We start from the raw sequence: 12,351 nt of genomic DNA on the forward strand, positions 1-12,351 counted from the left end.
TGGCTGCTGGCTACACACGGTAGCCCATGGCAACCCACTGCCACAGGGGCTGCAGCCTACGCCATCGCCAGTGACTCAGGGCAGCCCAGCTCCAGGTTGAGCTGTTGTTCAGCATCTTAGCTGTGGAAGGCAGTGTCACTGGCCCTCATATGTGGGATCCGAACCGGGGCCCTTTGGTGTCCCAAACCAGTTCTTAACCATCGCGCCACTCGGCAGGCCCTTGGGATGTTTCTTTAAGATGCAAATTCTGCGTTTCATTCCTTAAGGCTCTGATTTATTGTGGCTAAGATGGGACCTAGGAATCTGTATGGTTAAAAGCTCTTTGCGGGGCTCTGGTACTGTGCCAGGTTTGAGAAACCCCAAACTACCTTCAGTTTTAAGAAAGCTGAGAAGCAAAGTGTTGGAACATCTTGAAAGACGATCTTAAATGTTATATTATATTATGGAAGAGTCCTGTCTTCCTTCCCCCACTACTCCCCGACTGCCTGGTAGAATTAATTATGGCTTTGCTTGCTTTGTAATCTCAGGTGGGGTACGCACCACCAGGGAGGTGAAGCCAGTGCCCTTGATGAAAAGGACAATCTATCTCATCAGGGAGGGTCAAGTTATAAACTGCAGCAACACCATTATACTTGTCCTCATCAAGCCATTACCAGGGTTCCCCATCCCTGATCCTGAACCCTGCTGCAGACAGTGATGAATGAGGCATTGTCCTCGCCCTGAGCCTGTCTCCCAGTGCCTGGCAGTAGCACCCACCATCTTTCCCTATGCCGCAGATAACCCATGCCTCTATTCCCTCCATTAACAAAGTCACTGAGACCTTTCGCCCAATGCCAGCACTACTCACCACGTATTTATTCACTCAGACTCCTCACATCATGTCGCAGTGTTTGCTTGTCACAGGGTTGCCTCTGGTTGACACAGATTTGTGTCTCGGCTTCCTATAAGGCCCCAGACAGTCCAAAGTTCCTCCTTGTGTGTGTCCAACTCAATGCTCTGCTGGGCCATAGGAACACACTGAGAAGCTTGCTGATCACTTTTCTAAGAGAAATATGGGGTAGGATAGAAAAGGCATTGCCTAAGCCGTCTAAGTAGACTGAGGCATTGGCTCGTTTATTTCCACCAACTCTAACGTAAAGAGATTAGCTTGAAGTATCTCAAAAGCTTTTTTCTAGCTTTTTGAAACACATGTTCTCTTGAGCCAATGCATGTGCTCCGGCATTTATTTATTGAGTAAATGTTGCTCAGTGTTTACTAAGCAGTGGGCTAGGGGACAGTAAGACATGATCCTTCTTTCAAGGAGCTCATAGTTGAGTGTGAGAGAAGACAACAAAATGGCAACAGCATATTATTAAGAGCTACGATAAGAGTGGCAAAGGGACTATCATATCCTAGAAAAGGGGTTAGATCTCCCCAAAAGTCTGCTCTCTACATCACCTTCTCCACCTCATTGGTGGTGATTCCATCGCTCTGGCTTAAGACCATGGAGCCATCTTTGACCCCTCCCCTTCTTATTCTTTTGCATCCTACATGTAACTGGCAGCAAAGACTGCTAGTTCTACCTTCAGAAGGTAGCAGAATCTGACCACATCTCATCACCTCTGTTGCTGCCCCACTGACCTGAGCCTGGACCATTGCAATAGTCTCCTCATCTCTGTCCTTCCTCTCTTTCTGTCTAGTGCCTTCAGCCCTGGAGTGATCCTTCTAAAACGTAAGCCATCCTCTGTTCAAAAGGCTCTCTGTCCCAGTCACGGAGGATCCAAAGGTCTTCCCATGACCTACAAAGACCTCATCTCTGACCTTCTCTCTTATCACTCGAGCCCTTGCTTGCTGTTCCTTGTATTTGCCAAGGGTCTTTGAACTTCTGTCCAGAGTGCATTTCCCGCATCCCGCAGATACCTGTGTAGAAATTATATATTACTGGGCAACAGATTATCCCAAATCTTTGTAGATTGAAACAACAATAATCAGTTATTATGTCTTGGTTTCTGTGAGTCAGGAATTTGGCTGGGTGGCTGGCTTACTATCTTTGATGAAATTGTGATCCGTTGTGATCCGGGGCTGCGATCTCATCTGAAGGCTTGACTGGGGCTGGATGCACTTCCAAGGTGGCCCACTCACATGGCTGGTTGGTGCTGGCTGTTGGCAGGAGGCCTCAGTTTTTCTTCACATGGGCCTCTCCATATGGCTACATGAGTGTCCTCAGAATATTGTGGCCGGCTTCCCTTGGAGTGGTCAAGTCAAGAGGGCGAAGCAGAAGCTGCCTTTGTGACCTAGTCTTGGAAGTCACGCATTATCACTTCTACTAACGTACTCTATTCTCCATAGTTTATTCTATTCATTAAAAGTGACTCACTAAGCCCAGCCAGTATTCGAGGGGAGGGAAATTAGGCTCCATCTCTTGATGGTGGGAGTGTCAACGAATCTGTGAACACATTGTAAAACCATCACAAACCTCAAGGTTTGTCCCTAGTTTTTCAGGTCTCCACTCCTGTTACTCCTTCAGAAAGGCCATCCCTGATTACTCTTTACAAAAATGGCAGTCACCTCTCCCACTTCCTAGCCCCTTACACTGATTTGTTCTCTCCATAATGTATTACCATCCCATAAGCCACATTATTCCTTGCTTGTGTGTTTATTGCCTGCTCCACTATCTAGACTGTAAACGCCATGATCTACAGGGAACATCTCTGTCTTGCTCATTGCATCCTCTCGTGTAGAACTGGCCTGGACCCATTGCAGACACTGAGGGAACTGGAGTTCATGAATGCAGGTTAGCTTAAGATAGGACAAGTATGGGAAGAGGCAAGCCTTGCTGGGGGCTTGGGCAGAAACCACAAGCTTTGAGTCGCCTGAGAAGAGCTAGGGCAGCATTCCACATGAGCAGGCTGGCGGGAGCAAAGGCGTGGACCTGGGACCCTCATAGGAGAGGTGGGGCAGGGAGGTGTGGGAAAAGCTGGAGCTGAGCAGGGTGGTTGGGAGCTCTGGAAGCATGGAGTCGGCCGTGAGGAGCGCTGGGAAGCCCTGGGTAGAATATTTGTTCTCCTGGGCTTGCAGTGTCTCCCAGCTCTGCTTCTGAAGCTGCACCATACGTGCCTGCAAAGGTGATGTGTTTTGCTGCCTTTTTTTCGATATTGATTGGGCTGGGCCTGCTTTCCTGGCAGCCCTAAGGAGCAGGGGGCTTATCAGTTGCATTCATCCTGAGTCATAAAACCAATCTTGATGAACTGGCTGCAGGACCTTGGTGCATGAGAGATGCTGACGTTTCTGATCGATGCTTGGCCTGGAATTTGCAGGCAGCGTGAGCAGGGAGGGGCGCTTGCTGGTTGGTGCCAGATCCACCTGCGTCTCAGACTCCTGAGTCCTCCTGGCTAGGAACCAGGAGGTTTGAGTGATAGTCTCTTCAAAGACTGAGCAACTAGGCGACTTCCTTTCCCTCTCTGGCACTCAAAGGAGGTGGGGCTCAAGAGAATTTCCCTGTGTTGTTTGGCGCTTATCTTAGATGGAGGCGGGAACTTCAGGCCTTCATGCAAACTGCATCTCACATGGGTGGACTCACGCCTGCCAAGGACACCAAATGGGAGGTTTGGTTCACGGGGAAGTAGAGGGAAGAGGAACTGACATTTTTTCAGGTCTTCCTGTTTGCTTCTATTATTTTATGTTTACAACAACTCAACAATATATGTATTGACATTAATCCCTATTTTATGATTGAGAAAAATGGCTCAGAGAGGTTATGTGGCTGGCCCTGGTCCTATAGCTACTAAATGGTGAAAACACTCTTTGAATTCAGGTAGCTCTATACCATATAAGGCAGACAAATGGAATAGAAATAACAAAGAGGAGTTGGAACTAATCTTATCATGCTTTGACCTCTAATTATGCCTTGAGGAAGAAAGTGAGATGCTGGTTTTCAGCCTCTCTATATGATTTAGTTAGGATAGGGCAGGCTATGCTGCAGTAACAAATAAACTCAATCTCAGTGGCTTAACCTAACTAAGGTTTATTTCTATCATGCAAAGTCTGATGTGGTTCAGGCATCTCTCCTCCACTAAAGAGCTTCACCTTTCAGAACATGTGGCCTCCAACGTCCCTGTGACAAAGCAAGAGCTGGAGAAGGCACACAGATCTTACTACGCCAAACTTGAAATGACACGTGTTACCTCCCCACTCAACGACTATTGGCCAAAGATAATCTCATGGCCCCAACCTAACTGCAAGGAAAGTTGGGAAATATTAGGACATCTATGAATAGCTGATGAACGTTGAGAGTCTCTATCGTATCCTAACACTTTTGCCTCTTTATTTCTGCCCCTGTAGGACAGAACCTCAGAGCAGCCCCATTGTCCCCACTCAGGATGGACCCTCGGATAAGCTGAGCCAGCATCTGGCCACTGAGGCTTTGGGGACCAACAGCTGGGACAGAGACAAGACCTGCCGGGAGCTCAGTCCTGCCAGAGCACGCAGGTAAGATGCTGCCCCCACTGCTCTCTTCAGTCCAATGAGGAATTTCAAGTTGAAGATGCAGAAATGAAGTTTGTATCTCTGGTCACTCTCCCCCTTTCTCTTTTTCAAACTCCTCTTTCAGACCTTTAAACCAGGGATCTGCAACGTTTTTTTGATGAAAAAAAAAGATGAACAGATAGAAAATAGTTTAGGTTTGTGGGCCAGATGGTCTCTGCCATGACTACCAGCGCTGCCATGGTAACACAAAACAGCCACGGACAGCATGTAATCAAATGGATGTCGTTGTGTTTCAATAAAACTTTATTTATAAAAACAGGAGATGGGCTAGATTTGGCCCATAGGCCACAGTGTATTGCCCCTGCCTTAAATGACAGAGTTAGTTCCTCTCCATTTTAATGACTCTGTGAGCCACTGACTCCCAAATCATGACTTCAGCCCAGATCAATCTCCCGAGTTCCAGATCTTTGCATTCATTCCTTCATTCAGTTATTCAACCGGTATTTCGTGAGCACCTGCCATGTGACACACTATGCTGGCATCTGAAGATACAGGGTTTGATGGAGGCTTGGAGAGGTAAAGTGACTTGCCCAAAATATGGCAGCCTGTCAGTGGCAGTGTACAGCTTTGAACCCTGGTCTGTCTGATCTTCTATCCTAGATTTAAACCTACCACTTTATACTTTGATGCTAATGTAAAAGCTGATCTATTTCCTGTCTTCTATTTATAACTTTTGTACTACATACATAAAAAGCCTGGCCTGCCTTTGGCCTTTTGAGAATTGATTCTGTTTATAACAGTGTCATATAAACTCACTTCACCAGCTGGTTGAAAGCTTTATTCCTGGTCCTCAGCCAAGTCACCATTCTTCTCACTGCCCTGAGCCTGCATCTACCCATCTCCTAGTGACAGACAGAAAACAAATCTAGTGTCCTTGTCAGCAACACCCCCCAGAGACCACCTCTGCCTCCTTATATTGAACCAGAGGGTGTCAAACCCATTATATGGATGTGAAAACTGAGGTCAGTTGGTAGCAGGGTCAAGGTTAGCCTAAGGACGGCTGATCTGATCCAAATTCTCTCTTTCGATCCTGGAGTTCTTGGGTCACTAAGGTAGAGCTTCTAAGGCATATTGGGCACCCATTAGAGAATCAGATGAGCGCAGCCTCCAGGAAAAATGTAGATGTTCCAAGAATGCTCCCCAAAGCCGTGTCTTATTTTAAAGGATTCATAGGCCCCTGAGGCTGATGAGTAGGGACCGTTAGTTGAGACCTTAATTTTGAAGAAGTGGCTTGAGAAGCCAGGGTGGCTTTCACGGATGAAGTTCACTCCTCCACCCAGGCTGCCAGCTCAGCTACAGGCTTTAGTTAGGCTATGATTTCAAGGAGAGAGAAACAGTTAAATTCTATCAGCTTGGAAAGAAGAAAATGCAACATCAGATCTGGGGAACTGCCTGCAGGAAACAGGGAAAAAGTTGTTTCCATAAGAGGCTGAGGAGGATGGAGGGAGAAGGAGAGAGGACGGGAATTTCCTAACGTTGAAAACATTGTCTCCCAGACGGTCAAAGGGAAGTTAGTGTGTTGCAGACTTGTGTTCAAAGCTGGACGCGACTGCTTATTACCTGAGTGACCTTGGCCACTTGAGTTTTCCTTCCTGGGCCTCAGTTTTCACAACAATAAAATGGGCATAGTGAGATCTAATTCTCCAGGTTGGGAGAAGATTAAATCAGCTCAGATCCTGACGCAGACCTTGACAGTGGGCTCAGGGTACAGGAGGTGCTTAAAGCATTAGTTGGAGTCTCATGGAGCCGGATGAACAGGTTCTGGGCATGAAAATCTGAAAAACGATGCCGTTCTGTCAATTTGATTGTGGAGCATCTGGGCCTCGTGCTCCTTTCTCCTGTGACCGGCTCTCTGGCATGATAAAAACCACAATAATGATGATGAGACTATTAATCATGATAATGAAAGTCACAGTAATTTAATAATAGAAACTACATTTACTGTGAACTTGCTCCGTGCCCAACCAAGGCACCCGGCATGAGTGAGCGCCTTCACTCCTTGCAACAAACTTTGGACACAGGTATCCTGTTTTATTCCCATCTTGCTGGTGATGAAAATGGTACTCAGAGAGGTCGCTGAGCTAGGAAGTCATAGAGCGAGAATTTGCATCCAGGTGTGTCAGTTTGTAGAGGCAGCATGCTTTAGTGTTGCCTACATACCCTCTGAATATTTGACCACTGGGTTCTGAACCACTGCATACTTAACTGCTGATAGGTAATTGCAGTGTGCTTCGCCACTCTCCTGGCTCCTCCAGCCCCACTGGGAGGGCACACCTAGGAGAACCGGTGCCGGGAGAGAAAGAGGTAGACAAAATGCAGACCCACCTGCATAAAGGCATTTGAGATTTATGGAGGGGGTGGACAATCCGCCTTCACAGACCTCAAATCTATTCAAAGTCCAGGGCTTTCTTGATTTTACCCCTATCACTTAAATCTGAGTCTAAGGTAGTGGTTTGTAAACCTTGCTCCTCTGGACACTGAGGTTCCAGAAAGAAGTGAGAGTAATTGACTGAAGCATTGAGATCTTTCTCTGTTTTTTATAAGACATACTTTTAGGCTTCCAGTCAATATAACAGAGGAGGTAAATGCTGTACTCATCTCCCCCCACAAGCACATTAAAATTACAACTAAATTGCAGAACAACCATCATTGAGAATCATCCGAAGTCTAGCTGAACAGAAGTTTTATAACTAAGGATATACAGAAGAAGCCACCTAGAGACTGGTAGGAGGGGCAAACACACAGAACAGGTTGGTCCCACATCTGCGTGTGACTGTTAAAAATCAGGAGGCAAATCTCAGCTGCAGAGTTTCCTCCTAGGAAGAGAAGTTCTGAGTCCCCATCAACCCTGCTAACACCGTTAGCCCTGCCTTCATGATTCCCTGAGACCCTGCCCCACTCAACTTTTGAGCCCACCTAAGCTTCCAGTGGCTTTTCTGTACAAATAGCCTGTCTTGGCTCATGCTGCTGACTTTCCTAAAACCTCAAAGGTTATAAACCCCAAACAAGCAGCATCTGGCCTCAGCATGCCCCATACCTCTTGCTAAGCAGCTCTAAGCCTGGCACTAGTGGCAGCTGGCCTCAGATCACTGCTTAGCCTTTTCCAGGCACCTTCACGCAGTGCAAGTGGCAACCATCTGTAGGTCACTTTGTAGATCATACCAAGTGGTCCCAGGCAGAGCACAGGCAGTGGCTGACCTTGGCTTGCACCAGAGTCCTTCCCAAGAGGCCCCAAAACCAACACACCTGATGACTTCTTTCAGACCACACCATAGCACCACCCAACCACCTCCACAAATGACACACCAAAAGGGCAAACTGGGCAGGCACCAGAGCCCCCGTAGAGTGAATCCTACTCCATAGGGTCAGCTCCTGTACAACAGTTTCTCCGCTGTAGTCGTGGCCAGTCCTCACAATCCATCAGCCTAAGGATCAGTCCCTCTTATTGATGTACCAATGGCAATCAAGCCTCAACTACAACAGGAGGGCACACACAACACACAAAAGGGACACACCTGGAGCGCCTGGCTTAGGTGACCAGTAAGACTGCGCCACTGGACCCTATAGGACACCTACTGCATAAAGGTACTCTACCAAGACTGAGAAACATAGCAGCTCTACTTAATACACAGAGACATAAAACAGGGAGGCAGCCAAAATGAGGAGACAAAGAAACATGTCCCAAACAAAAGAACAGAGCAAAACTCCAGAAAAACCAACTAAACAAAATGGGACAAGCAATCTAGCAGATGCAGAGTTCAAAACACTGGTTATAAGGATGCTCAATGATCTCAGTGAGAACTTCAACAAAGAGACAGGAAACATAAAAATGATAGAAAACATAAAAAAAGAACTAGTCAGAAATGAAGATTACAATAACTGAAATGAAGAATACATTAGAGGGAATCAACAGTAGTAGATTAAGTGAAGCAAAGGGTCGAATCAGCAAGTTGGAAGATAAGGTAGCAGAAAATACCCAATCAGAACAGCAAAAAGAAAAAAGAATCCAAAAAAAAAAATGGGATAGTTTAAGGAGCCTCTGGGACAACATCAAGCATAATAACATTCACATCATAGGGGTACTAGAAGGAGAAGATAGACAGCAAGGATTTGAAAACCTATTTGAAGAAATAATGACTGAAAACATTCCTACCCTGGTGAAGGAAATAGACATACAAATCCAGGGAGTGCAGACTCCAAAACAAGATGAGCCCAAAGAGGTTCACATCGAGACACATCATAATGAAAATGCCAAAGGTTAAAGACAAAGAGAGAATCTTAAAAGCAGGAAGAGAAAAGCAGCTGGTTACCTACAAGGGAGCTTCCATAAGACTGTCAGCTGATTTCGCAACAGAAACTTTGCAGGCCAGAAGGGGTTGGCACAAAATATTCAAAGTGATGAAAAACAAGGACCTACAACCAAGGTTACTCTACTCAGCAAAGCTTTCATTTAGAATTGAAGGACAGACAAAGAGCTTCCCAGACAATAAAAAGCTAAAGGAGTTCATCACCACCAAACCAGTATTACAAGAAATGTTAAAGGGACTACTTTAAGAAGAAGAAAAAGAAGAAATAAAAAATAAGAATAATAAAGTGGCAAAACTACATATATGTCAACAATTACTTTCAATATAAATGGATTAAAAGTTCCAATCAAAAGACATAGGGTGGCTGAATGGATAAGAAAACAAGACCCTTACATATACTGCCGACAAGAGACTCACTTCAGAGGGAAAGACACACACAGACTGAAAGTAAAGGGATGGAAAAATATATTTTTATGAAAATGGAAACAAACAAAAAAAACTGGGATAGCAATACTTAGACCAGACAAAATCGACTTTAAAACAAAGACTATAACAAGACACAAAGAAGGACCCAATAATTTCACTTCTGGGTATTTATCCGAAGAAACCCAAAACACTAATTCGAAAAGACATATGCATCCAAATGTTCATTGCAGCATTATTTACAATAAATGGCCAAGATATGGAAGCAACCTAAGTACCCATCAGTAGATGAATGGATAAAGAAGTGATACATATATACAATGGAATATCACTCAGCCAAAAAAAAAGAATGAAATCTTGCCATCTGCAACAACATGGATAGACCTAGAAGGTATTATGCTAAGTGAAATAAGTCAGACAGAGAAAGACAAATAACCATATTTGTCTGTCACTTATATGTGGAATCTATAAAAACAAAATAAACAAACCAACAAAACAGAAACTAACTCACAGATACAAAGAACATTTTGATGGTTGCCAGATGGGAGGGGAGCTGGGGAGATAAGTGAAAAAGGGGAAGAGATTAAAAAGTACCAGTTGGTAGTTATAAAATAATCATGGGGATGTAAGGTACAACACAGGGAACATAGTCAATACTATTGTAATAACTATGTATGGTGTCAGGTGGGTACTAGATTTATTGGGGTGATCACATCGTTAGTTATATAAATAATCACTATGTTGTACACTTGAAACTAATACAATATTGTATGCCAACTGTAATTGAAACATAAAAAAATATTTAAAAAATAAGACAGTTTTAAAAGTTTTTGTTGTTGTTTGTTTGTTTGTTCCCGTTTGTTTTTTTATCTTAGGTTATTTCTCCCCTAAATGTTTTTCGGGGTTTTTTTTTCTCTCAAATTCCTGGCAGTTGTTACACTGGGAAATGTTTCTATGAAACAAGATGATTTAACCAGTGGCTAAGTTATTTCATCCATTCATCCTTCACTTGGTCACTCACCAAACATTTATTAGGCTCTTAATCTGTGTCAAGCACTCATTGAAGGAAAAATTTGGAAGTGGCCCACCACATTTACACAGGCAGCCTACTGGCTTCCTGGAAATGTGCGGTGTGCTCTGTCTTTTATAACGTGTAAGTGTAGTTACGTTGCTGAGTACTTAATCCCTAGGATATTTATTTTTAACCAGCAAAAAGTGACTCTCTTGAAAATGCTCTAGTTCAGGTGTCGGCAAACTGCAGCCCGTGAGCGACATGCGGCTCTTTGGGTACGTACATGTGGCTCTGAAGTAAAATTGAAAATGAAAATAAAACGATCATAGTTTCGTTTCTAAAATCTTTAAAGGATATTATTCACATAAGGGTGATTTCATTTGTTTTGTGGCTCTCGAAGAATTTTTAAATTGTTGTGAGAGACAGGATTGGCTCTTCCGTCTCAAAAGTTTGCCGGCCCCTGTTCTAGCTATCGCTATATGATTTTTACACTGGCAATGCAGAGACCATAGCATATATTGTAACCACTTTATCATTATTTTTTCTACTAACCATAATGATCCAGATTCTTAGAATGGAATTAAATATGGCAGCGTTTTATGATGTTCTGTAAAGAACTGGGTCATTTCCCAAAGAATGGCTACACAAACAAATTTGAGAACGCAGCTGGTTTTGTGGGAAAGCTCTCAGGGTAGGAATCACACAGGCCTTGACCTCTTTTCCCAGCTCAAGACACTTCCTAACTGTGCAGCCACGGGCAAGTCCGTTCAACTCTCTGAACCTTAATTTCTTCATCTGTAAAATGAGGCAATTAAAATCATATCCTCAAAGTGTTTTTTGTGAGTATCGAAGTATATAGAACGCGTGGCACAGAATAAGGGAATAAGTGGTAGTTGCGTTATGACCAATCATGACAATAATATTCTTCTTAATATTTTAACATTTTCCCCACTGTGGCCCAGCTGGGTTGGCATGTTTCAATTCCCAAGCAATTTTTCATCCCAACCATCTCCTTTTGCCATGGGATAATGTTTTTAAAAAATCCCCTGGAGTCTGCCCCAATTATAAAAGGAGATAACTTGACTTCATTTAACTGCAGCCTGAACATTTGAATTTAATTGAATGGGAAATAATTATTCCTGAAGAGCAGAGGTTTTTGAGGTTCTGCGAGGCGATATAAGATATGTATCTCATTACATTAGACCTCAGCAAATATACTTTTAATAATCAGCTGCTTTTAACATATCCGCCTCCTATTAAATTTCCAGCAGGAACTACAGACAAGATGTATTAGGGAGGGAAGGGGCTGGACTGCCGAGTAATTATTTAAAAAGTGATTTATTTACCGAGGTGAACCATTTGAAAATTCAATAATAAATCTATTAAGGAGCAGTTAACCTCTATAATTCTGTTTTAAATAATCAATTGGTGTTTGGGTAACGTACAGCGTCTGTCTCATTAGGTCGGCATTAACTCTTTATTGGAGGCACTTAATTTGAAGTACGGCTGAATCAGCCATGAGGTGGAAATTAGGCATTTACTATGGGTCCTTCATCCTCCAAGGAACTGGGTCCTTCTTCCCTGGTGGCCAACAGCCCTGGATGGGGGGCTTGGGGAACCCTGGATCCTCTAATGCCCGACTCTGCTCCCCACAGTGCCTCCCGCGACAAAGACTTGACGCCACCACCTTCCTCCAGGGGGAAGAAGAAAAAGAAGAAATCCGCCCGGAAGAAAAGAAGGAGGTGAGGGCCCCAAGAGGAGATGAAACCTTGAAGATGGGGGAAGGGACAAAACCGGGGTACAGTGGGTTTCGGAGTCAAACAGTGATTCCCCTTGGGTTCAGAGTCCCTCTCAGCCTCTTAACTAGCTGTGTGACCTTAGGCAAGTCCCTTCACCTCTCTGTGCCTGTTGCCACTTCTGTAAAGTGGTGAGAACACCTACCTCTTGGGGTTTGGTGAGAATTAGATGGGAAAAAAATTGGATATGGAAGGAGTTGTCACAGTGTCTGATACATAATAAATAACCAATTAATCAGAAGCGTAGTCATAACCATAAGTATTGATTTTTTTTTTTTTTTTAGTTTTA

General features: G+C 44.1%; 1 protein-coding gene across 1 annotated transcript in view; it reads left to right on the forward strand.

Annotated features, from left to right (window-relative positions):
- SRRM4 (serine/arginine repetitive matrix 4) overlaps positions 1-12,351 on the forward strand; it is a 183,021-nt gene that overhangs the window by 127,299 nt on the left and 43,371 nt on the right. Inside the window, exons 2-3 of the mRNA XM_019649137.1 lie at positions 4,321-4,467; positions 11,922-12,008. Of these exons, the coding sequence (XP_019504682.1) occupies positions 4,321-4,467; positions 11,922-12,008 (234 nt within the window). The remainder of the gene's footprint in view (positions 1-4,320; positions 4,468-11,921; positions 12,009-12,351) is intronic.

This window comes from Hipposideros armiger, unplaced genomic scaffold, assembly GCF_001890085.2.
Source record: "Hipposideros armiger isolate ML-2016 unplaced genomic scaffold, ASM189008v1 scaffold_129, whole genome shotgun sequence".
In the NCBI taxonomy this organism is placed as follows: Eukaryota; Metazoa; Chordata; class Mammalia; order Chiroptera; family Hipposideridae; genus Hipposideros; species Hipposideros armiger.